Raw genomic sequence first — 26283 nt, 5'->3', positions numbered from 1 at the left:
GAAATCAGTGGAAAATGGCCCAAGTTCTTGGGCCCCTGTACCCACCTGGGAGACCCAGAAGAATCTCCTGGCTTCTGATCGGCCCAGCTCCAGCCGCTGTGGCCATTTGTGGAGTGAACCAGTGGATAGAAGACCTTTCTCTCTGTCTCCCTCTCACTGTCTACAACTCTACCTTTCATTTAAATTAATAAAATCTTTTAAAAAAACAACTGTTTGTAAAAATGATTCTTCTTTTAAGGGAAAAAATCAAAAATTCGCACGCTTCTGTCTTATAGATATAAAACAGATGGAAAAGAAAAGGAGGCAGTCCTTGAAGAAGAAGATGACCTCTGGGTCAGAATTCGACATCGGCATATAGCAGTTGTGTTAGAGTATGTGGAACCCATTTTAATTTTATTCTGTATGTTTTAGATGCTAAATAAGTGGTAGTATATTTTGAAACCTTAAAATAGTCTTTAAAGAATTACACCTTAGAAGTTTTAAAAATTCTCTCACAATTTTACAGAGAAATTCCCAAGCTTATGAAGGAAATTTCATCAACAAAGAAAGCAACAGAAGGAAAGGTAAGAATCTTACTTAACTTTTAGAATAATGGTAAAGGTGAATTTAAAGTTTAAAATTTTTATTTTACTTAGCTTTCCATTTTGGAAAAGTTCTAAAAACATACACAGAAGTGGAGAAAACAAACTTCCATATGCCCATTAATTTTGTTTCAGTAGTTGACACCATTTTGTCTGTCTTGTTTCATTAAAGTTTATTTTTAAATGGCCATTTAGGCAATTTTATCAGTGCACTGTTGAGATTTTCATTTTGAGGTGTAATTTATATCAGTAAAGTGCACAAGTCTTAAATGTTTGATGGATAACTTTATTATGTGTGAAACCACTACCTAAAATCAAGATATACAACATTTCCATCATTCCAGAAAGTTCCCTCCTGCTGTTTCCCAATCAGTAGTAGTACCCTGCCAGAGGGAAACTTTTCTATCACCATAGATTAGTTTTGCCTATTCTTGACCTTCATATAAATGGAATCATATAGTATGTGATTTATTTATTTATTTATTTATTTTTACTTAAAATTTAAGGCAGAGTTACAAAGAGAGAAGTCTTCCACCCACAGATTCACACCCAAAATGGCCTCTGCAGCTGGGGCTGGGGCAGGCCAGGCTGAAGCCAGAAGCCCAGAGCTTTTTCCAGGTCTCCCACCTGGGTGCAGGAGCCTAAGCACTTGGGCAATCCTCCACTGCTTTCCCAAGCTCATTGGAAGGGACCTGGGACCCCAGCACTGTGTCATAGTGGGTAAAACCACTGCCTGCAGTGCTGGCATCCCATATGGGTGCTGGTTTGGGTCCCAGCTGTTCCACTTCCAATCTAGCTCTCTGCTATGGTCTGGGAAAGCAGTGGAGGATGGCCCAAGTGCTTGGGTCCCTGCACCCATGTGTGAGATCCAGAAGGAGCTCCTGGCTCCTGGCCTTGGATCAGCACAGCTCCAGTTGATGCAGCCATTGGGGAGTGAACCATCAAATGGAAGACCTCTCTCTCTCTCTCTGCCTCTGGCTCTGGCTCTGCCTCTCTGTAACTCTGCCTTTCAAATAAATAAATAAATCTTTAAAAAAAAATCAGAAGTGGAGCAGCCAGGTCTCAAGCCAGCACCCATGTGGGATGTCTGGCTTCTTTCACTTAGAATTACATTTTTGAGACATCATTTTATATATTTCAGTAGTTCAGTTTTTTTATTTGTGTATATTAGTAATACCGTTTTATAAATAGGCAGTTATTTGTTATTTAACAATAGGGATCTACTTTGAGAAATGTGTCACTAGGTGGTTTATTTTTCATTTGTTTGAAAGGCAGAGGGACAGACAGAGAGATAGAGAAACAGAAAGAAAGAAATCTTATGCTACTGATTGACTTCCCAAATGCCTGCAACATCTAGAACTAGGCTAGGACAAAGCCAGGAGCCAGGTTCTCAGTCCTGGCCCCCCCACATGGGTGGCAGGGACACAAGTACTTGAGCCATTACCTGCCGCCTCCCATTTAGCAGGAAGCTGAAATTGGAAGTAGAGCCAGACTATTAAATGCAGGTACTCTGATATGGGAAATGGGTGTCCCAAGCTGTGTCTTCTCTGTTACACCAAACACTCACACCTTTACTGATCTTTTTGTTCTACATTTTCTGTCAGTTACTGAGAGTGTTATATTAAAAACTGTGATTATGACTGAATTTTTCTCTTCAGTTCTTTAACTTGTTGAAGCTAAATTAGTTGATGAAGCTATGTTAATTAGGTCATTATACATTTAATATAGTTATCTTTCTATTGAGTTTATACTTTTATTATCGTAAAAATCTATCATTTGCAGTATTTCTTGTTTTAAAGTTATTGTTTGATATTACTTTCTTTTGACTGTTGTTTGCATAGTGTACTTTTTGCCAACATTTACCTGTGTCTTTCTGCTTAAAGTTCATTTATTAGAGTTTGCAGTTGAGTTTCATTTTTTTATTCAGTCCAAAAGTTTTGAATGGAATTCTGTAGACTGTAGATGTAATTCATATAATTATTGATATAGCTAAGGATATATCTAGTATCCTGTTTCTATTTATCTATTCTTTTCTGACTCCTTTATTGGGTTTTTTTTGGTGTATACTATTCCCACCTTCAGTTATTATGTGGTATTTAATAATAAATCTCTTATCACAATCCACCTTACAGTATATATTTGCCATGCCCTGAGTAATTTAGGAAAGTCATAATTCAATTCCATTTATCCCCTTCATTTGTGCTATTATCTCATGTATTGCAAACTCAAGATGTTTTTGCTTTAAATATTCAGTAGAATTTTGTTTTACCCACATATTTATCCAGTCAGGTACTATTTATTCCTTATGATTTTCATTTTATATACCTGGGTTGGATTGAAGAATTCACTCAACTTTTTTTTTTTTTTAATGAAGACAGCTTTGTTTTGCAAGTTTTTCAGGATACTTCTGAATTTAAAACTCAAGATGGGCAATATTTATTTTTTCTTTCACAAATTTAAAACTTTCAGTACATCACCTCTGGCTAACCATAATTTCTGGTAAAGTCAGCAGTCATGTATTACCATTTTCTTGAAGATAAAATGTCCTTATTGATAAAAATATCTTTGAATTTTAACAATTTGACTATGATATGCCTTAATATAGTGTGGGTTTCTTGATATTTATCACCTTGGGGTTTGCAGAATATCTCAAATCACTGGGTTAATAATTTTCATCACATTTGTAAAAATCTTGACCATCATTTTCTTTTAAAAAGAAAGATTTGTTTATTTTACTTGAAAGTCACAGTTACACACACAAAGAGGAGAGGCAGAGAGAGAGAGAGGAGAGGCAGAGAGAGAGAGAGGAGAGGCAGAGAGAGAGAGGTCTTCCATCCGCTAGTTCTCTCCCCAAATGGCTGCAACGGCCAGAGCTGCACCTTTCCGAAGCCAGGAGCCAGGAGCTTCTTCCAGGTCTCCCACAAGGGTGCAGGGGCCTAATGACTTGGGCCGTCTTCTACTGCTTTCCCAGGCCACAGCAGAGAGCTGGATAGGAAGTGGAGCAGCTGGGACTAGAACTGGTGCCCATATGGGATGCCGACACTGTAGGGAGCGGCTTTACCCGCTACACCACAGTGCCAGCCCCCTGACATTTTCATTTAGTCCTGTTCTCTCTTCTCCTTCTGGGACCCAGTCACGTGTATTTTAGATGTTTTGAACTTTATCTCTTGCATTGTTTTCTTTTTTGTTTTTCCCCAATTGTACCTGTTTTGTTTGAATATTTTCCATTAGCCTGACTTTAAGTCCCCTACATATGTCTTTTTTATTTATTTATTTTAGAGGCCAATGCTGTGGTTTAGCCAGTACAGCTGCCACCTCTGGCACTGGCATCCCATATGAGAGTAAGTTCCATTCCTGGCTGCTCCACTTCCCATCCAGATCCCTGCTAATGGGAAAGCAGCAGCAGATGACCCAAGTGCTTGGGACCCTGCACCCATGTGGGAGACATGAAGTAAAGCTTCTGGCTCCAGGCTACTGATCAACCCAGCTCCGGCTGTTGCGGCCATTTGGAGAGTGAACCCGTGAATGGAAGAGCTCTTTCCATCTCTTACTCTCTCTGTAACTGTGACTTTCAAATAAGTAAATAATTCTTAAAAAAAAAAAAAAAAGAAGAAGAAGAAAAGATTTATTTTATTTATTCAAAAGATTTACAGAGAGAGAGAGGGAGAGACAGAGAAAGATCTTTCATCCACTGGTTCACTACCCAAATGGCTCATTAGCATGGATCTGGATCAAAGTGATATAGCCGGGACTCAAACCAGTGTCCATATGGGTTGCCTACATTACAGGTGGCAGCTTTACCTGTTACACCACAACCCAGGCCCCTGCTTCTGTCTTTCGTTCTGTTCGGTTTCCTGTTAAACTCATTCATTGTATTCTTTTTAAAATTGAAATATAAAGTAAAATTCACCCATTATAGTACATAGTTCTTAGAGTAGTTATATATGCTGTATATGTAGTCTGTAGTTCTATGACAAATGAATATTCTAATAACTACCACCACATTCAAGATATAGAACACTTCCATCACCCTCCAACATTTTCTTGTGTCCCTTTGCAAACATCAGCCAGCAGTTCTTCCCCTAGAAACTACTAATCTATTTTCTATCCCTATAGTTTTGACTTTTCCAGAATGTCCTATAAATAGAATAATACAATCTGCCTTTTTAATTTTGCATGATGCATTTAAGATTCATCCATGCTGCCTATAACAATAGTTTCGTTACTTTTTATTGATAAATAATATTCAATTGTATGGATGTACTATGTATGGTTTATTTATTCATCAGTTAAAGAACATTTTAGGTTTTTCAAGTTCTTGGCAATTATGAATGAAATCACTTTAAACATTCAGACTTTTCATGTCAGACACTCCCATCTGTGAACAGACTTTTTCATTTACTTGGATGAATACTTAAGCATGAGATTATTTAAACATATATGTGATGAGCTTTTAAGATTGAAGTTTATCATATATGTTTAAGCTAAAAGAAACTTCCAAATGTTTCCAAAGTGGATGTGCCATTTTACAATACCACCAGCAATGTGTGAAAGTTATTTGTTCTGTTTTTTAATTTAAAGTCTTATATTTCCAGGACATTAAGATTTATTTTCCCCAAAGAAACTTTTTATTTAATAAATACAAATTTTATAAGTACAACTTTAGGAATACACTTATTCTTCCCACCATATCCACCCTCCCACCCAGACTCCTACCCCTCTACCTTCTTCTCCCCTTCTCAGTCCCATTCTCCATTAAGTTTCATTTTCAGTTAATTTTGGTTTATTTTGGTTTTTGTTTTGTTTTGTTTTTTAAAGATTTATTTATTTATTTGAAAGCCAGAGTGACAGAGACAGAGAGAGAGAGAGGTCTTCTATCCAGTGGTTCACTCCCAAGATGGCCACAATGGCTGGAGCTGTGCTGATCCAAAGCCAGGAGCCAGGAGCTTCTTCCAGGTCTTCCATGTGGGTTCAGGGCCCTAAGGACTTGGGCCATCTTCCACACTTTCCCAGGCCATAGCAGAGAGCTGGGTTGGAAGTGGAGCAACCGGGACTTGAACCGTCGCCCATATGGGATACCAGCACTACAGGCGGTGGCTTTACCTGCTACACCACAGTGCCAGCCCCATTTTTAATTAACTTTGTACACAGAAGACCAACTCTGTACTAAGTAAAGATTTCAACAATTTGCACACACACATACACAAAACTGTTTGAGAGCAGGTTTTACAGTTAACTCTCATAATACAACTCATTGACGACAGAGGTCCTGCATGGGAAGTTAATGCACTGTGACTCCTGTTGTTAATTTAACAATTAACACTCTTATGTATGACTTCAGTGACTGCCCGAGGCTCTGTTGGACCATTTGGTCACCTGACTTCTAGTAAGCCAGGCTGGGCTTAGGAAGATGGTACCACTTTAGTAACATTCCCTCCTTTTGTTTTTCATAAAGCAAGTGTTGGATTATATCAGCCCCAAAAGTCCAGGAAGGGTAGAGGGACGATGATCTGTTTTTAGAGCTACTTCCTGCTGATATAGGGCAACGGGATACTCTCTGCTGTTATGTGGTGATGTCTCAAGGCTGTGTATCCTGGGGGTGGGGGAGCCGAGTGTAACCCTGTAGCATCATTTGGTTGACCACCTGGTTGGTGAAGGCCTTGGTTCATTCCATTATCACCTGCTGTAAACACTTAAACAGACATGGTAGTATAAAGACAGGGTGAGAATAGCAACCAATGGTTCTGGTAGTGGCATTAACCAAATAATGAGAGGATTTCATAGAGAGGAAATGATGGGGGGTGTCTCTGGACCCTTGTAAAGACTGTTTGATGGACATGGTTTAAAGCTGATCCCAACCAAGACCAGGAGAAAAGCCACTCATCTTTTTCAGGTAGGGGGTTTGTCTGTAGAGAAATTCTGAACACTCATACAACATTAAGTGGGGGAGAAGGACCATCAATACATACAAGTTGGGAGTAGAGCCATTATGTAAGAGTAGAGGCTATGATTACAAAGAAATGAGGCCTCAGATGGACTAGATAGGGTCTAGAACAAAAGACAGCATCATTATTAGAGAACCTAAGAGAACTGCTGTCTAACCTATGACTAAGTTTTCTGATTGAGAGGCCAATAGAAATGGAAGAAGGAGCCTGATGATAATCAGTTGCGCTTTAAGGCCTTGTCAGTTACGAGGCCCAGACTTATCTCTTCACATGGGGTACATCTTAAGGGAAGTGTGAACCTCCTTGGGGTAGGCACCCTGCTGACTTTCATTACCTTGCTGGCCTGGGAGGTGAGTTGGCCAGGTAAAGGCAGGTGGCATCTCTTACAGGAAATTTGCAGTTCTGCCTTCAGTGTTGCTGACCCTACTTGGTCATCTCCTCAGCAGCGGTGGTTACTTTGGAAGCTGGGCCAAGTGAAGGGCTTTTCAGCTTAGAGCCAGCAAGATCTGTGGCTCTAACCTGGGCATCCTTTGACTGCAGGGCAGTTCCATTTCTGGTGACCCAACTCTTGGCTAGCAGAGCTGTCAGGGCTCTTCATAAGCTAACTTCTGCTGAAGACCTGGCTTTTCACATTGAAAGCCACTGCAGTGGACTGGCCTATTGGGTCTCTTTGAGGGCAGATCACAGAGCCTGCTTTAATAGGCCTGCCACCTATCTTTACATGGCTTCTGATGCCTGGCTTTCCTTTCTCCTGGTTTTTGTTAAAGCAGACCAGAGGATGCAGGTCAAGGAGGCGCTCCAGTCCCATCTCTAATCTTCAGGGGCCTCAACTTGAAGTCTGTAGTCACAGGCCTGTTCTGATAGTGGTTTTTCCTAAGGTAGACAATGCCCTTGAGTAAAACTATGTCTTCACTTTAAAACTTTCTCTCCCTTTGGTCCGAAAGGGAGGTTTTGCCTGTTTACTGTGCCCATGGTGAAGTAAATCTAGCTGTGAAATTATAATTTAAGCTCTCACTTTGGCTATGCTATTACAGAAAATGTTAGTCATCCCTTTTATAAGGTCCAGAGGTCAAATTGTACATCCTAGAGAGTCCTTCAGAATAGAATTAGTTTCCTACCTTGAAGAGAATAGAGAAATGAGAGAAGTCCGGCTTAGAATAGAGAAATGAGGAAGCCACTTCCATATCACTTACTGACAATAGCAATATCAAATGAAAACTTGGCAAGCAATTTCAACTATTAAATAACAACTTAGGAAAACATTTACCAGAAGGTCTAATGCCTTCTATAAATTTTAAGAATACATGTATTTGGGAACATCTCTTAAATATCTAACATGTGTAGCTTGTTTAACCAGCAAACTCAAGCACAAACATATAAAAACGTTTTTCATTTCTTTCTACCAACAGATTTAAAACGTCTGATACAGAGATTCAGGTCACATAAGTCAAAATGTATCTGATTAATTTAGCCATTTAAATTTATGAGCAATCTTTTATCTATAAGCCAATTAAAGCAGAGTTCTTAATAAATTTTTCCATGTAGACATATAATTTGTATACATGTATAACATAACATAGAAGATAGAATAATAAAACAATTTCAGTAATAGCTTGTTTTTTTATTTATTTATTTATTTATTTTTTGACAGAGTTAGACAGTGAGAGAGAGAGAGACAGAGAGAAAGGTCTTCCTTTTTCCATTGGTTCACCCCCCAAGTGGCTGCTACAGCGCTGCGCCAATCCGAAGCCAGGAGCCAGATGCTTCTTCCTGGTCTCCCATTCGAGTGCAGAGCCCAAGGATCTGGGCCATCCTCCACTGCACTCCCGGGCCACAGCAGAGAGCTGGCCTGGAAGAGGGGCAACCGGGACAGAATCTGGCGCCCCGACCGGGACTAGAACCCGGGGTGCCAGCGCCACAGGCGGAGGATTAGCCCTAGTGAGCCACGGCACTGACCGGTAATAGCTTCTTAAAATCTTTAACTGTTTTTTAAAATTACCAATTAATTCAAATTACTTTCTGCTCTTAGTAACCTGAATTAACCATACTTTCTCTCAGTTGGAAACTGTAGTACATTATTGGCTTCATCTGTTTACAGATTCATCCCAAAGTACTAAATACAATCGAAGTGGCTGGAAAAAGTCCATTGGAACCTATACAGAACTGTGGATGACAAAAGACTTTAAATAGACATGTTTAAAATTATAAATTCATTAACCAACAAGCACTTGTTTACTTCACACAGTATTTTCGAAAGCACTTATAGGATTTTACAGAACATTTAACCCTTTTAGGCCTCTGGGCCTTTCTCATTACGATAGCCATCACAAGATCATTAGATTTTTTTAACTTTCAGACATTTGTATCAGTAGCATTTTATATTATCAAAACTTAAAATTTAGCACCACTTCACATCTTGACAGTACTTATGATATAATCCAAATAGCCTGATTAGTTGGTATCTCTACAAGATGAGAGACATATATCCTTAGATATTTCCAGGGGCCCAACTGGATATATCAAAGTCCAAATAATTCGGAATTTTGACTTTTTTTCTTTTTGGAATGCCTGTTGAGGATGCCAAGAAGGCTTAAAATACCTGGTTGAAATAAGATCCCTAAACATCATGACATAATATAGACCAGATCTGATCATCGTTACAAGGTGATTACTCAAATGTTTTAGAATAAGCAGGTTCAAACAAATCGTAACTCTTAAAAAACTCAGCTGCTTTTAAACAATTAGAACCTAACAGAGACATTAAGAGAACAAAATAGATTACTTTGACTCATTGCTTTAACAGAGGATCAGATTCTAATTCCATGTCAAAGAGAAATAGATTAATAATAGCTTTTGTATCCAAAAATTTCTTTTATAACCTTCTGTGACTTCCACACACCCTATTCCACTTACTTGAAATGTTTTATCATTTCCATTCCAGTATAGAGTAAACTAGCCATCAGGATAAAGTAATTCTTACAAACCATGTCCTTTATTCAAAAAACTCTTTCCTTCTTAACCTTCCTTACCAAGAACATTCTTTCATTCTTAACCTTCCTTGATTTACATTTTTAAATAACTTGTTAAAAATCTCCAAATTAAAAAAACATTTTTAAATAAGATAACATCCACTCTGCCACAAGGACCACACAAAGGATCTGTGCAGTCCTCAGTGTAAGCTCAGATTCCCCAGCAATGTCCCTCACCTGGTAACCAGGGAGTGTGTGGAGCCTCTCAAATGACTGCCCAAAGTCCCAGCCACATCGTTAGTCCTCCCACACAGCCTCAGTTTTTTTTCACAGCCCCTGCACACAAGCCTCCCACAGTCACAAGCTCCCAGGCCCCTGTTAGTCTCTCCACCAGACTCATGCATCTCCATTTTGCTGGTTTCTGGGCACTGACACAAGCTGGCACAGCTATTATGTATGTCCAAAATGGCACCCGCTCTATCAGCTTGTTACAGGACATCATTGTAAAGTTATCAGGGAGAGAGAAATGTGTCCCTCCTTTTTTTTTCTCCTCTAGTTTGGCAGATACACTATCCCCGATGGGGCTCCAGGCCGGGTTCCCGCTAGGCTCTTCCTGGAGCTTTAGTGCCAGTGTGTCTTGGGCTGCTGTGGTCTGGTCTCACCTCACTTTCCAATACTGGTGAGGAGGCTCTTGGCTGCCGGGGTCCTTACTTGTGGGCATCTACACCCTCCACATAGGTCCACCGTGTGCCTCTAATTTGTGTAGGGTTTCCTCTGCCGATTTCTCCCAGCTTTTCCCTGAGACTGTACTCCACTTTTTTTAAAGTATCTTTTAGACTAGAGCAGTAAGCTCCCTCCCTACTCCACCATCTTGGAAGCCCTGATATTTAGATTTTAAAAAGTAAATCCTAATTCTCTGCTAGTCTTCCATTTTTTGATCCATTGTAGTTCATCATTTTCTCTGTTTTCTTTAATGTAAATGCTGGGGATCTTCAGAAAGTTCAATGAAAGTTGGTACAATGAAAAAAAATGCATGCATTTCAAAATTTATTTGCATGAAAGTTACTTACCCTTTAATTATTTTTCCATGAAATTTTTTTTATTTAAAGATTTATTTATTTGAAAGGCAGAGTTACAGAGGGAGAGGGAGAGACAGAAGAGATCTTCCATCCACTGGTTCACACCCCAGATGTCTGCAATGGTCAGTGCTGAGCCAGGCCAAAGCCAGGAGCCAAGAGCTTCATCCGGGTCTCCTACATGGGTACAGGGGCCTAAGCACTTGAGCCATCTTTCACTGCAATTCCCAGGCTGTTAGTAGGAATGCTGGATTGGAAGTGGACCAGTCGGGACACAAGAGATACCAGCTTCACAGGTGCAGCCTTCCCTACTCAGTATGCTACAACACTGGCCCCTCCATCAAGTTTTTGAAGAGCCTTCCTATGTTATTTTGAAATTCTTTTCTTGGGTCTGCTTTTTTTCACTATTTTATCACTTGAGTAAATTTAACTAGATTTGGTAATAGTTAAAATTCTAGGATTTGAAAGTTGTAAAATAGAGTAATGGAATCAAACTTAAAATATATTTGATTTTTCCTAGACATCACTAAGTGCTCTTACCCAACTGATGAAAAAGATGCCCCATTTCCGTAAACAGATTACTAAGGTAAGCACTATTGTAGAGACGCCTTATTGATTTTAATTTATTGGTTTATCCAGTCTAGTAGTTATATTTAGCAGTGGGTTTTATGGAACACTTAGTGTTAGTTATGCTCTAAAACCTTACTCTAGGTTTCACAGATATCCTGAATGAGATTCCCAATGTAAGTTCTTTACATAATCATCTTTTAAAAAAAGATTTATTTTATTTTTGAAAGGCACAGTGAAGAGAGATAAAGAGATTGCCCATCCCCTGGTTTACTTCTCAAATGTCCACAACAGGTAGCACTGTGCCAGGCCAAAGCCAGAAGCCTGGAGCCATATCTGATCTTCCGTGTGGGTGACAGGGGCCCAAGTACTTGTGCCATCTTCCACTGCTTTCCCAGGGACATCGGCAGGGAGCTGGGTCAAAAGCAAAGTAGCAGGGACTCAAACCAAAGCTCCAGTATGGGATGCCAGCATTACAGGCAACGGCTTAACCCACTGCACCACAACACCAACCTCTGCCTATGTTATCTAGATTTATCAGAATCCAGCTTAAACTTTTTATATCTTTTCAAAACAAATAAATTTAGTATTTATTCACCTCATAATAAAATTCAAGCCTAGATTGACCAGTGGTTGTAATTCTACATCTTTCTTTAAATTAATAGTTATATATTAGATTTAAAGGCATTTAAGCTGTGTAGCAAGGTAAATTATTATTTTTTTTGCTGTTCCAGTTCTTTTTATGAATTACCGTTAAAATAATCCTGATGCATTTTTTACAATTTACATTTATTTAAAAAGCAGAGAGACAAAAAGAGAGACAGAGGCAGGCAGGCAGAGATTTTTCCATCTGCTAGATCTCTCCCCAGATGCCTGTAACAGCCAAAGCAAGGTCAGATAAGCCAGGAGGCCAGATCTCATTCCAGGTCTGCCATGTAGGAGGCAGGGACCCAGCTGCTTGAACCATCACCTGCTGTCTCCCCAGGTATGCATTGGCAGGCAGCTGGAATCAGAGATGGAGTCGGAACTCAAACCTGGGAAGTCCAGTATGGGATGCAGGCATCCCAAGCCTGTCTTAATCCGCACCAAATGCCTACTCCCATTCTTTACTCATGTATATCGTGCTGTACCCTAGCCAAGAACTAATAATGTAAATTTAAACTCTTTCTGTAGGACATACTATATTTTCCTTACCTTAGATTACATTATTTACAAGCGTAACACAAATTCAGCATCTCCATTCTTTTAACTGTCTGTTGGATGCCATCTCACATCACTTCTTACTTCCCTTCCTGAGCTGTTCTCTCCCTTGCTCGTGTTATCTTCTTTCACCTAAGCCCACCTTTTCCCTTAGGCCAATGTCAGAAGTGTAATATTACAAATTGTACAAGTAATTAAAATGTTTCAGTTGTTGATTGATTTTTTCTGTTTTTCAGCAAGTTGTCCATCTTAACCTAGCAGAAGATTGCATGAATAAGTTCAAGCTTAACATAGAAAAGCTCTGCAAAACTGAGCAGGTATGTGCAGAGTCAGAACTATCCATTTCCTTTATAGATTTCCAGAATGAATTTTGTAATTTAAAACCTAGATTTTGGCCGGCGCCGTGGCTCAATAGGCTAATCCTCCACCTTGCGGCGCCGGCACACCGGGTTCTAGTCCCAGTCGGGGCGCCGGATTCTGTCCCGGTTGCCCCTCTTCCAGGCCAGCTCTCTGCTATGGCCAGGGAGTGCAGTGGAGGATGGCCCAGGTGCTTGGGCCCTGCACCCCATGGGAGACCAGGAAAAGCACCTGGCTCCTGGCTCCTGCCATCGGATCAGCGCGGTGCGCCGGCTGCAGCGGCGGCCATTGGAGGGTGAACCAACGGCAAAGGAAGACCTTTCTCTCTCTGTCTCTCTCTCTCACTGTCCACTCTGCCTGTCAAAAATTAAAAAAAAAAAAAAAAAAAAACACCTAGATTTTGCTAAGTGCAGTGGTTGCTTTTCACAGAATAAAAGACTCTTTGAAGGGGACCTACCAAGGCAGTCTTAAAACATCACTGCCCAGCAACACTAAATGTTCCCTTAGAATCAGTCCTTCCTAATTTGTGTTGAAGCATTTTTGTTTGGATGGAGTGATTTAAGTTTTTGTAACTACATTTCAATGTATAATCAACATAGAAAGTATTGAGGGGGCCAGTGCTGTGGCGTAGTGGGTGAGGCTGCCGCCTGCAGTGCTGGCATCCCCTATGGGTGCCAGTTCAAGTCCCGGTTGCTCCACTTCTTATCCAGCTCTCTGCTCTGGCCTGGGAAAGCAGTAGAAGATGGTCCAGGTCTTTGGGCCCCTGCACCCGTGTGGGAGACCTGGAAGAAGCTCCTGGCTCCTGGCTTGGGATTGGCGCTGCTCCGGCCATTGCAGCCATCTGGGGAGTGAACCAGCAGATGGAAAAACTCTCCCTCTCCCTCTCCCTCTCTCCTTCTCTCCCTCTCTCCCTCTCTCCCTCTCTGCCTCTCTGCCTCTCTGCCTCTCTTTCTTTTTGTGTATAACTCTTTCAAATTAATAAATCTTTAAAAAAATTGAGATATTTTACATTCTTTTTTTATACCAAATCTTTAAAATTTAGTATTTTGCTCCTTCAGCACATTTTAATTCAAGTTGACCATATTTCAAGTGTGTAGTATGCACCTGTGGCTAGTGGCTACCATACTGGATAGCAGGTTTAGATTAATGATTTTCTTCCTTTTTTTCCCCCTTAATTGAGAGACAGAGAGAGAGAACTTCATCCCCTGGTTCACTTCCTAATTACTTGAGCCATCAGCACTGCCTCCCAGGGTCTGCATTAGAAGGAAGCTGGAATCAGGAGCTAGAGCCACATATTAAACCTGGGTACTCAGAATGGGACATAGGCATCTTAACTTCTAGGCTAAATGCCTGCCCCAACTCATTTTGTCACCTTTTGCATTTTGTACAACCAATAGTTTATAAGTGATGTTTACATTTTCCTGTGAAATATTATCAGTGTTTATTAAAACTTGACAAGACTTAATTAATAATAGGTATTTTTAACTAAACTGAATTTGAATTATAAATCACTAACCACTGACTATTTCATTTTCATTAAGGACCTGGCACTTGGAACTGATGCAGAAGGACAGAAGGTGAAAGATTCTATGCGTGTACTCCTTCCAGTTCTACTCAACAAAAATCATGATAATTGTGATAAAATAAGAGCAATCCTTCTTTATATCTTCAGTATTAATGGTAATGGAGATTTTATTTTCACTAATTCATCAAAATACCCAGCTCTAAATCACTTTTTTTAAAAAATATTTATTTATTTGAGTTACAGAGAGAGAGAGAAGGAGAGGCAGAGAGAAAGAGAGGGAGGTCTTCATCCGCTGTTCACTTCCCAATTGGCCGCAGCAGCCAGAGCTGCGCCGATCCGAAACCAGGAGCCAGGAGCTTCTTCTGGGTCTCCCACATTGGGCCATCTTCTACTGCTTTCCCAGGCCATAACACAGAACTGGATTGGAAGTGGAGCAGTAGGGACTCGAACCAGCAGCCTTTTGGGATGCTGGTACTGCAGGCAGTGGCTTTACCCGCTACGCCACAGTGCTAGCCCCTAAATCACTTTTTTTTTAAAATCACTTTTTTTTTAATATTTTTTTTTATTTTTTATTTTTTTATTTTTTGACAGGCAGAGTGGACAGTGAGAGAGAGAGACAGAGAGAAAGGTCTTCCTTTGCCGTTGGTTCACCCTCCAATGGCCGCCGCGGCCGGCGCGCTGCGGCCGGCGCACCGCGCTGATCCGATGGCAGGAGCCAGGAGCCAGGTGCTTCTCCTGGTCTCCCATGGGGTGCAGGGCCCAAGCACCTGGGCCATCCTCCACTGCACTCCCGGGCCACAGCAGAGAGCTGGCCTGGAAGAGGGGCAACCGGGACAGAATCCGGCGCCCCGACCGGGACTAGAACCCGGTGTGCCGGCACCGCTAGGCGGAGGATTAGCCTAGTGAGCCGCGGCGCCGGCCAAATCACTTTTTAATAAGTGGTTTACTATTAATCATAAAAGAGTCTTTGAAAAATCAGAAGTAGTAGCTAAAGTGGGTGAAGATAAAAAGGAAAACTTAAAATTGAGAGAAGAATAAAGGTGTTGTAATCCGACTACTATTTATTTAAAAAGCTTTTATTCATGAGTACTACCTAAAACCTAGAAGTGATTGCAGTTATACAGTTGTATACTTTTATTTTTACTTGTCCAAGGCACTACGGAAGAAAATTTGGACAGGTTGATCCAGAACGTAAAGATAGAAAATGAGAGTGACATGATTCGTAATTGGAGTTACCTTGGTGTTCCCATTGTTCCCCAAGTAAGAAATCTTGCCTTGTTTGTATACTGACAGATATGTAAGTGTGGTTAGTTGTACTAACTGTGTTTTTTTAATGTGGGAATCCAGGTGGATGGTGTTCTTAACTTCACTCTAGATTTTGATTTTTTTTTTTTTTTTTTTTTTTTTTTTTTTTTTTTTGACAGGCAGAGTGGACAGTGAGAGAAAGAGACAGAGAGAAAGGTCTTCCTTTGCCGTTGGTTCACCCTCCAATGGCCGCCGCGGCCGGCGCACCGCGCTGATCCGATGGCAGGAGCCAGGAGCCAGGTGCTTTTCCTGGTCTCCCATGGGGTGCAGGGCCCAAGCACCTGGGCCATCCTCCACTGCACTCCCTGGCCACAGCAGAGGGCTGGCCTGGAAGAGGGGCAACCGGGACAGAATCCGGCGCCCCGACCGGGACTAGAACCCGGTGTGCCGGCGCCGCTAGGTGGAGGATTAGCCTAGTGAGCCGCAGCGCCAGCTAGATTTTGATTTTTGAGGATTAAAAGTTTTATTTTTTGTCTCTTTCATATGTGAATAATTTGGGTAAATACATTCTTCTAGTAATAGCTTCTGTCATAATTTTCTACATCTATTTAAAAAAAAAGATTTATTTATTTGAGAGGCAAAGTTACAGACAGAGAGACGGAGAGACAGAGAGAGATCTTCCATCCACTAGTTCATTCCCCAAATGGCCACAATGGCTGGAGCTGGGCCAGTCCAAAGCCAGGAGCCAGGAGCTTCTTCTGGGTCTCCCACACAGTTCAGGGGCCCAGGCACTTGGGCCATCTTCCCCTGTTTTCCCAGGCCATAGCAGAGAGCTGGATTGGAAGAGAGCAGCCGGAACACGAACCAGAGTCCACATGGGATGCTAGCACTGCAGGCAGAGGGTTAACCTATTAAGCCACAGTGCCGGCCCCTCCACTTTTCTCTTATGATTCATTTATAGCAATTGTCATTTTTCAGTTATATATTTCAGATTTATAATATAGCACAAAAAGTAATTATTCTCTTAAAAATTAGCCTTAAAGTCAAATTTAGAAAAACTCTTATTTAAAACCTCACTTTTCCCATCCAATTTTAATTTTTTTTTATTTGAAAGAGCATCCATCTGCTTGTTCACTCCCCAAATGCCCACAATGGCTGAGGCTGGGCCAGGCCAAAACCATAATCCAGGAACTCAATCCAGGTTTCCTGAATGGGTGGCAGAGACCCCACTACTTGAATCACTGTCTGCTGTCTTCCAGGGTGCACATTAGCAAGAAGCTGGAATTGGGAATGGAGCCAGGGCCCAAACCCAGGAACTCCAACATAAGTTGCAGGCATCCCACCTGGCATCTTAACTGCTGGGCCAGTCACCTGCTCCTTAGAATAGTTTTATTTGATTAAATATACTTTCTGATACCACTGTAAAGTTTTACATTAAAGCACAAAATACTAGTCAGTAAAGTTATGTGGCTATTCATACTAATTGCTAAATAAAATTACTGACTTCTGCTTTTTTCCTGTAATTGTATTAGTCTCCACAAGGCAAACCATTAAGAAAGGATCGGTCTGCAGAAGAAACTTTTCAACTTTCTCGGTGGACACCTTTTATCAAAGATATTATGGAGGTAAAAATCATTTAATTCTTACTTACACCTGAGTGCCCTCTCTAGAGTATCCTTTTCTTTTGTACATGTGTTTTCCTCTCAGTCTTCGCATATCTCTTGGGCAGAAATTTCCTGCAGCACGTTGAGGGCACACAGAAGACCGTATGTTGGGACAAAGGAGCAGGGGAAGCCCTGGAAGAGATGACTCCAGACAGCTCATTCCATTATCTCAAATAAGAAATAAGTAAATAAATAAATCAAAATAAACCACATAGGCTTTATGAGGAACACTGCTATGAGAGCACTTGAAAAATGCATGGGAAAACAGATTAAAAGATAAGTTTATATTGTTGCAAAACAATTTTAAATCCACACAGTTTTTTTTTTTTCATAAAATTCACTTTCCATAAGCTTTTTGAAAATCTCCTGTATATTTTTATTTATTTATTTTAAATTTTTATTTATTTGTAAGAGAGAACACGTGAGACAAATGGACAAAAAGAGAAAAAGGGCCCATCCACTTGTTCATTCCCTTAGTGCCTATAATGTCCAGGAAGGCTGAAGCTAGGAACCGGGAACTCGGTCCAGGTCTCCAACATGGGTGGCAGGAACCCAGCTACTTGAGCCATGACTGCTGCCTCCCAGGTTCCACAATTTCAGCTTCCTGCTCATGTACACCATGGGTGGCAGCAAGTGATAACTCAAGTATGTGAATCTCTGCCACTTACTTGGGAGACCCAGATTGAGTTCCTTGCTCCTGGTTTTGACCTAGACCAGCCCTGGCTGTAGCAGGCATTTGGGGAGTGAACCAGCAGATGGGATGGCAGATCTCTGCTTGTCCTTACCTCTTTCTCTCCACCTTTCAAATAAATAAGAAATTTAAAAAAAAATTTTTTTTTTTTTTTTTTTTTTTTTTTTTTGACAGGCAGAGTGGACAGTGAGAGAGAGAGACAGAGAGAAAGGTCTTCCTTTTGCCGTTGGTTCACCCTCCAATGGCCGCCGCGGCCGGCGCACCGCGCTGATCCGATGGCAGGAGCCAGGAGCCAGGTGCTTTTCCTGGTCTCCCATGGGGTGCAGGGCCCAAGCACCTGGGCCATCCTCCACTGCACTCCCTGGCCACAGCAGAGGGCTGGCCTGGAAGAGGGGCAACCGGGACAGAATCCGGCGCCCCGACCGGGACTAGAACCCGGTGTGCCGGCGCCGCAAGGCGGAGGATTAGCCTAGTGAGCCGCGGCGCCGGCCAAAAAAAATTTTAAAGATTTTATTTATTTATTTGAGAGGCAGAGTTACAGAGAGAGGTCTTCCATCTGCTGGTTCACTCCCCAAATGGCCGCAATGGCTAGCTGGAGCTGAACCAACCCAAAGCTAGGAGCCAGGAGCTTCTTCCAGGTCTCCCATGCAGGTGCAGGGGCCCAGGCACTTGGCCCATTTTCTTCTGCTTTCCCAAGCCAGAGCAGAGAGCTGGATCGGAAGTGGAGCAGCTGGAACGTGAACCAGGACCCAAATGAAATGCTGGCGCCATAGGCAGAGGTTTAACCTACTAATGCCACAGCACCCGCCCCAATGATTTTTTTTTTAAATCATAGGCTTAAACATAAGGATTTTTTCCACAGTTACTACATATAACTAGTTTCTTGTGGCTAGCATCTTTAAAGTAAGAATTGAATTTCATGAACTCTCTACCAAGGATTTGCATGAAAAATTCAGAAAATTGACATTTGGATCAGTGGAAATCTTGCAAAACAGTTTCATCCTTTCTTTTTTCTTTTTTTTTTTCTTTTTTCTTTTTTCTTTTTTTTTTTTTTGACAGAGTGGATAGTGAGAGAGACAGAGAGAAAGGTCTTCCTTTTTGCCGTTGGTTCACCCTCCAATGGCCGCCACGGCTGGTGTGCTGCGGCCGGCGCACTGCGCTGATCTGAAGGCAGGAGCCAGGTGCTTCTCCTGGTCTCCCATGGGGTGCGGGCCCAAGCACTAGGGCCATCCTCCACTGCCTTCCCGGGCCACAGCAGAGAGCTGGCCTGGAAGAGGGGCAACCGGGACAGAATCCGGCGCCCCAACTGGGACTAGAACCCGGTGCGCTGGCGCCGCTAGGTGGAGGATTAGCCTAGTGAGCCGCGGCGCCGGCCTTCATCCTTTCTTTTAATCTTATGGAAATATTCTTAGACTATTGAGTACTTGGTGCCCTCTCCTTGTGTCCAGTTGTTAGTACCATTTGTACTACCATGCTGTAAAGCATTGGTCTCCAAACTTTTTTGAAGATCTATTTATTTATTTGAAAGGCAGAGCAACAGAAAGAGAGACAGAGACAGAGATGGTTCTTCCTTTTGCTGGTCATTCCCTGAATGGTTGTAACAGCCCTGTTTGGGCCATGCCAAAACTAGGAGCCAAGGTCTCCATCCTGGTCTCCCACATGGGTAGCAGGGGCCCAAGTACTTGTACAGGCCATCCTCTTCTGCCTTCACAGGCGCATTACTGGGGAGCTGGATTGGAAGCGGAGAAGCCAGGACACTTCCCAGCATCCTGATATGGGATGCATGCATCGCAAGCAGCGGTTTAACCCACTATGACGCAATACTGGCTTCAATACTGGCTTCTTCTTTTTTTTTTTTTTTTTTTTTTTGACAGGCAGAGTGGATAGTGACAGAGAGAGAGAGAGACAGAGAAAAAGGTCTTCCTTTTTGCCGTTGGTTCACCCTCCAGTGGCCACTGCAGATGGCGCACTGCGGCTGGTGTATCGCGCTGATCCAAAGCCAGGAGCCAGGTGCTTCTCCTGGTCTCCCATGGGGTGCAGGGCCCAAGCACTTGTGCCATCCTCCGCTGTACTCTTAGGCCATAGCAGAGAGCTGTCCTGGAAGGGGGCCAACCGGGACAGAATCCAGCGCCCCGACCGGGACTAGAACCCGGTATGCTGGCACCACAGGTGGAGGATTAGCCTATTGAGCCGTGGCACCGGCCAGTACTGGCTTCTCCAAACCTTTTTGATCACATACACCTAACCATAAAAAATGTGAGCATAAACCTATTTATTTATAAATTATGCATTACTATACTGAAAAAACACACGTAATCTGTGTATACCATATAACCATACACAGAAGTATATCAGAAAATTTAACCCTGAGAAAGGGAAAATTTTTAAAATAAATTAAAAGGGAAATTGCCCACATTTCACTAGATTGTCGAGGACACCCAGGCCAGGTGTGCAGAGACTGTTTAGAACCACTGTTAGGAAGAGCATAGCCTTAGGGGTCTCTCAGGACTGGGATGGTACTGAGAAATCCCTAACACTCAAGCCAAAGGTTCTGATAAGCATCTACAATCCTCCATTTGGGGAACCTCCAAGTGGAGAAAGGGTGAGTCCACAATAAATGCTGGTTTAATAAGTAAGTGAATGATTGCATTCATTTTTTAAGCAAGTAAGATTGGTGTGTTTCAAAGCAAGGGCTAATTTATTGTTTATATGTCCTTCATGTTCACTAATTGTAAATATAGTTTTTGACCTCTTTGCAAAACAAACAAAAATCCTGGAATTCACAACATTTTCTTGATAGTGTTAACTCTTTTCTTTCTTAGGATGCCATTGATAATAGATTAGATTCAAAAGAATGGCCATATTGTTCCCAGTGTCCAGCAGTGTGGAATGGCTCGGGAGCTGTAAGGTAAAATCTGTAAATAAAAGTCAGTGAAAATCACCAGTGTGATACTGGAGACTAATAATCAAATATGATATACGGGTACACTTATTTGGAAACTGTCTTTGAAGCATGTAGTCATATAAAAGATAATTTTTCTTTGTAATCTATTTTAGAAGAGTCCAGTTAAGTAATATGAAAATATACTTTATTACTTTATTATACAGAATATTTACATGAAACTAAAAACATCCCCCACCTCTTTCTTTACATAACAGAGGGCTTAATCCTTCTTGATTTTTTTTTTTTTTTTTTTTTTTTTTTTTTTGACAGGCAGAGTTAGTGAAAGAGAGAGACAGAGAGAAAGTCTTCCTTTTCCGTTGGTTCACCACCACCCCCAAATGGCCGCCGCAGCCAGCGCACTGTGCTGGTCCAAAGCCAGGAGCCAGGTGCTTCCTCCTGGTCTCCCATGCAGGTGCAGGGCCCAAGCACTTGGGCCATCCTCCACTGCACTCCCTGGTCACAGCAGAGAGCTGGCCTGGAAGAGGAGCAACCGGAACAGAATCCGGCGCCCCAACCAGGACTAGATCTTGGGGTGCTGGCGCCGCAGGCAGAGGATTAGCCTAGTGAGCCGTGGGGCCGGCCTCTTGATAATTTTTTAAAATTTGTCATCCTTTTTTTTAATTTCCTTTCCTGTTTTCATTTTTATTTGAAAGGAAGAGACAGCGAGAAAGGCAGAGAGCAATATTGCCCTATCTGGGTCACTCCCCAAATGCCTGCAACAACCAGGGCTGAGCCATGCTAAAGCCAGGAATTCCACCTGGGTCCCCCATGTGAGTGGCAGGAACCCAAGTAGTTGGGCCATTGTCTTCTGCCTGACAGGCAGCCGCATTAGCTGAAAACTGGATCTTAAGTGGAGTTGTGACTTGATCCAAGCACTCTAATAAGGAATCAAGGCATCTCAAATGGTATATTAACCACTGTCACAACACCTGCCCTGATGACTTTCCTGATGATGAAATATTTGAAATGTATAGAAAAGCTATAGGTAATATAATGCATAACCTTATATTTGATGTCCAGCTTAACACTGTAAATATAATTCAAGTTTCCTGCCTGTCACTGTGACTTTATTATTCTCCATTTCTTTCCTATCCTGAATTTGATGTTTACTATTTACCTGTGTATCTTTATACTTTTTCCACAAATATTTGTATTCCCAAACAGTGTCTTGAGTTGTGTTTTATTGAATTCTCTCTTGGTCTTTGGCTTTTAGCTGTGTCTGGGTGTAAATCTCTTTTTTTGTTTATTCTGCATAGGATTTCTTGAGTTTCTTGAATCTACAGATTAGTAGTTTTCATCAGATTATTTCTTCAAAACTTTATCTGTCCCTATCTCCTTCTGAAACATGCATTATACACACATTATAAGGTTTAACATTGTTGCATGGATCTGTTTATTTTTCTCGCATCTTTTATTCTCTCTATTCTTCAGCTTTTGTAATCAGGTTCACTGATTATTCTGACATATAAATCTGCTGTGTAGCCTATCTAGTGAATTTTCCATTTTGGTTATTATACTTTTCACACTGAGAATTTTCATTGGTTCTTTTTTTTTTCAAACTTTTATTTAGTAAATATAAATTTCCAAAGATTTCATCAGTTTGCACCCACACAGAACATAAAGTGTAAATCCATTGGTTCTTTTTTAATTTATAGTTTTCTGTTGAAATCCTGTTGGTTAACTTATTGTTAGAACATAATTTTTCTTTTTGAATATTATAACTGGTTTTTTTTTAAAGATTTATTTATTTATTTGAAGGGCAGAATTACAGAGAGGGGGAGAAAGACAGAGAGAGGTAAATCTTCCATCTGCTAATTCACTCCCCAAATGGCCTCTACAACCATGGCTGGGCCAGCTTGAAGACAGAGGCCTGGAAAACTCCATCCAGATCTTCCACGTGGGTTCAGAGTCCCAAGCACTTAGGTCATCATCTTTTCATTGCTTTCCTGAGCACTTTTGCAGGGAGCTGGATAGAAATTGGAGACAGCCGGGACTCAAACCAGCAGTCTGAAATGGTGGCATGACAGGCAGCTTAATCTGCCGTACCACAGTGCCAACCCCAATGCCTCTTAATCTCTTCAAGTTTTTTCATTTCTTCTGTTTTTTGTGTTTCATTCTGGAAATTATTTTTCCAATAAATTTCAGTTCTTTAATTTCCTTTTTTCTAATATGCTGTGTTATACTTCCAGTTTCTATTTTCAGTGACTTCAGTTTCCATTTTAGAAGTTCTGCTTACCTGTTTTTTCAGGTATGCTTAAATCATATCATTGTTTTGGGCAGTATTATCTCCTTTACTTTGCTTTCTTATTCTAGTTCTCTCGTTCAAAAAAAGTGGTTTTTAAAATTTATTTTAGTTATTGTAAGGTAGAGAGAGGGAGAGAGAACTCCCATCTGCTGGTTCACTCCACAGATGCCTACAATAACCAGAGTTGGGCAGACAAAGCAAGCAGCAAGGAACTCCATCCAGGTCTCCCATGTGGGTGGCAGGGACCCAAGTACCTGAGGCATCACCTGCTGCCTCCTAGATGTGTATTAACAAGAAGCTGGAATCAGAGCAGAGCTGAGATTTGAACCCAAACACTGCAGTGTGGGAATCACAACTCCCAAATGGCAGTTTAACCAGTGGGCCAAATACCTGGCACTGGAAATTTTACTTATTTGTTTTATTTTATTTGAAAGGCAGAATAACAAGAGAACACAGAGCTCCTGTCCACAGATTTACTCCACATGTCTGCAAAAGTCAGTGTTAGCCAGGCCAAAACCAGGAGCTGGGAAATCAGTCCCCATGGGCGGCAGGGACCCAAGAACTTGAGCTATCACCTGCTGCCTCCCAGAGTGTGTTTTAGCAAGAAGCTAATCAAGAGCAGAACCGGCATCCCATATGGGCGCTGGTTCGAGTCCCAGGTGCTCCACTTCCGATCCAGCTCTCTGCTATGGCCTGGGAAAACAGTAGAAGATGGCCCAAGTCCTTGGGCCCCTGTACCTGTGTGGGAGACCCAGAAGAAGCTCCTGGATCCTGGCTTCAGATCAGCGCAGCTCTGGCCGTTGCAGCCAATTGGGGAGTGAACCATCAGATGGAAGACCTCTCTCTCTCTCTCTGCCTCTCCTCTCTCTGTATAACTCTTTCAAATAAATAAATAAATCTTAAAAAAAAAAAAAAAAAGAGCAGAGCCAAGATTTGAACCCAGGCACTCCAATATGGGATGCAGGAATCTTGACTCATTTCTTAACCACTGTGAAAACTCCCACCATAGAAATGTTTTTAACGTGATTTTTTTTTTTTTAACTTTTTAGTGCACGCCAGAAACCCAGAGCTAATTATTTAGAAGACCGGAAAAGTGGTTCAAAGCTGATTATTTTTGTAATTGGAGGAATTACATACTCTGAAATGCGATGTGCTTATGAAGTTTCTCAGGCACATAAATCCTGTGAAGTTATTATTGGTAAGATGTTTCTTCTTTTCTGTTTTTTAAAACAGATTCTAAATACAAAAATATACGTAAAATTTTAACTTGGGTTACACATTTAAGACTTAAATTTTTTTTTAGCATTTATTTATTTGAAAATCAGAGTTATAGAGAGAGAGGGAGAGACAAACATCTTCCATCTGCTGGTTCACTCCTCAGGTGGCTATATTGACTGGGGCCAGGAGCTTCTTCCAGGTCTCCCACATGGGTGGCAGGGGCCCAAGGACTTGGCTGTCTTCTGTGCTTTTCCCAGGCCATTAGCAGGGAGCTGGATCAGAAGAAGAGCAGCCATGTGGGATGCTGGTGCCACAGGCAGCAGCTTTACCCACTAAGCCACAACGCTGGCCCCAAGACTAAATTGTGGAATGCAAGAAGACCTTTAGCCATAAAATGTTTTATTGATATGCTGGATTTGTTTCCTAGTTGATCTCTTTGATCATTGTATTTTAAATTTTGTTTGCTCTTATATCATTACATAATTTTAAATGCCAAAATACATTTCTACCTCTGAAATATTTTGTGGATATGGACCTGACACTGGCAAAGTTTATATGGAATTGAGTTTTAGGAATTCACTCAAAGCCGCTGTGAAAAGTAAACTCTCCTGACACAGGGAACTGCAGGACCTGTATGTCCTGGGTCCTCATCACTTTTTGCTGGTTCTCTGTTACTGAATGACAGCTGTTGTGGTTCTGTTAAGAGGATGGAGTAATTCCTACTTTTACTCTTTAGTGTACATATACAGCACTAACTAGACAGTGCTCTAGGAACGGGCATTGTTTCTGAGAGGTTGCTGAGCGGGCATGCTCAGTGATGAAGAAGGACCGAAATATGGCGTAGGCAGGTCAGGAGGTTTTGCTATACGGATTTTGATAAATTAGACCAAGCTACTGCGTTTTGCATGTTTGAAGGACAAGACAATGTATTAAGCAAAGGAAAATCAACTGAACTGCTGACTTCTGAAAGTTTTTCTTCTCTCCTACCAGGTTCTACACATATTTTGACACCCAAAAAGCTGTTGGATGATATAAAGATGCTGAATAAACCCAAGGATAAAGTCTCCTTTATTAAGGATGAATAGCATTTTTATTGGTTAGAGATTCTTACTAATATCTTCAACTAAAGCAGAACAAGAAAATTGCTATCATGTAATTTAAACACTGTAAATGTTTTATAGAACAATGCCTTTTCAAATGTATTTCCTAAGGGACTGTTTATGATTATGTATTATTGGATTTGCCATTTTTAATAATTTAAATATTGTTGCTGCTTTGTAGATGATAAGAAGAAATGTTAAAATGCTTTCTAAAAATGTTTTTTACTTTAACAGAATGTATTAGGATTGTGGGTAATTGTTCATAGCTACATATGTACATAGTAATTGCTCATTAAATACTTATCTAAGAATTTCATACCAAAGTATAGTTTCTTGGGAAAGGAAAGAATGATTTTAAATGAAGAGGTTATAAAAGTAAAAACTGTAAATGTGTATGTATGATAGAACTATTTCCTATAAGTACAATTTTCTTTTAATCTTAAATTTATAATTTCTTTTACATATGTGTAAAATAATAAAATAATCATTAATGCAGTGATTTCACAGTGTATACTGTCTTGCTAGATATTTCTAAAAAACACAGCTTTATATAATTTTGAAATCATGTATGTTTAAATTAGAAAACCAAAAATAATTATGAATATTCTAAGAGAAAATAAATATATAGTTACAAAAATGACTTTGGTTTTTTTATTTCTGGCAAGGAGGGAAAATTTTAAAGCTTCTAAATAAGAATTACAAAGAAGAAAATGACAGGGACAAGGCAACATTTGCAGATTTATACAAATGTTTCCAAAAAGTAAATTCCCAGTAGTGGCGTAGCTGGTTAGAGGACTTATATGTTTAAAATATTGACAGAAATCATACCAATTTTAGTTTTTATGTAAGTTTGTCACTTTGGGGCCAGCATTGTGGCACAGTAGGTTAAGCTGCCACTTGCAATGCTGTCATCCCATAGTGGATTGCTGGTTCAAGTCCTTGCTGTTCTACTTCCA

General features: G+C 41.0%; 1 protein-coding gene across 3 annotated transcripts in view; it reads left to right on the top strand.

The window, feature by feature from the left end:
* STXBP3 (syntaxin binding protein 3) overlaps window positions 1-25964 on the top strand; it is an 80598-nt gene extending 54634 nt beyond the window's left edge. For all 3 annotated transcript variants that reach the window (XM_070077963.1, XM_070077962.1, XM_070077964.1), the window contains 10 exons: window positions 276-371; window positions 506-563; window positions 11092-11157; window positions 12575-12655; window positions 14237-14375; window positions 15374-15480; window positions 16998-17090; window positions 20643-20728; window positions 24059-24207; window positions 25218-25964. In XM_070077963.1, coding sequence (XP_069934064.1) covers window positions 276-371; window positions 506-563; window positions 11092-11157; window positions 12575-12655; window positions 14237-14375; window positions 15374-15480; window positions 16998-17090; window positions 20643-20728; window positions 24059-24207; window positions 25218-25312 — 970 coding nt within the window. In that variant the 3' untranslated portion in view covers window positions 25313-25964. The remainder of the gene's footprint in view (window positions 1-275; window positions 372-505; window positions 564-11091; window positions 11158-12574; window positions 12656-14236; window positions 14376-15373; window positions 15481-16997; window positions 17091-20642; window positions 20729-24058; window positions 24208-25217) is intronic.
* Window positions 25965-26283: the final 319 nt, after the last annotated feature.

Source organism: Oryctolagus cuniculus, chromosome 7 (genome assembly GCF_964237555.1).
Source record: "Oryctolagus cuniculus chromosome 7, mOryCun1.1, whole genome shotgun sequence".
NCBI classification, from domain to species: Eukaryota; Metazoa; Chordata; class Mammalia; order Lagomorpha; family Leporidae; genus Oryctolagus; species Oryctolagus cuniculus.
The sequence above is the reverse complement of the archived record's forward strand: the minus strand, read 5'-3'. Positions and strand labels throughout refer to the sequence as shown.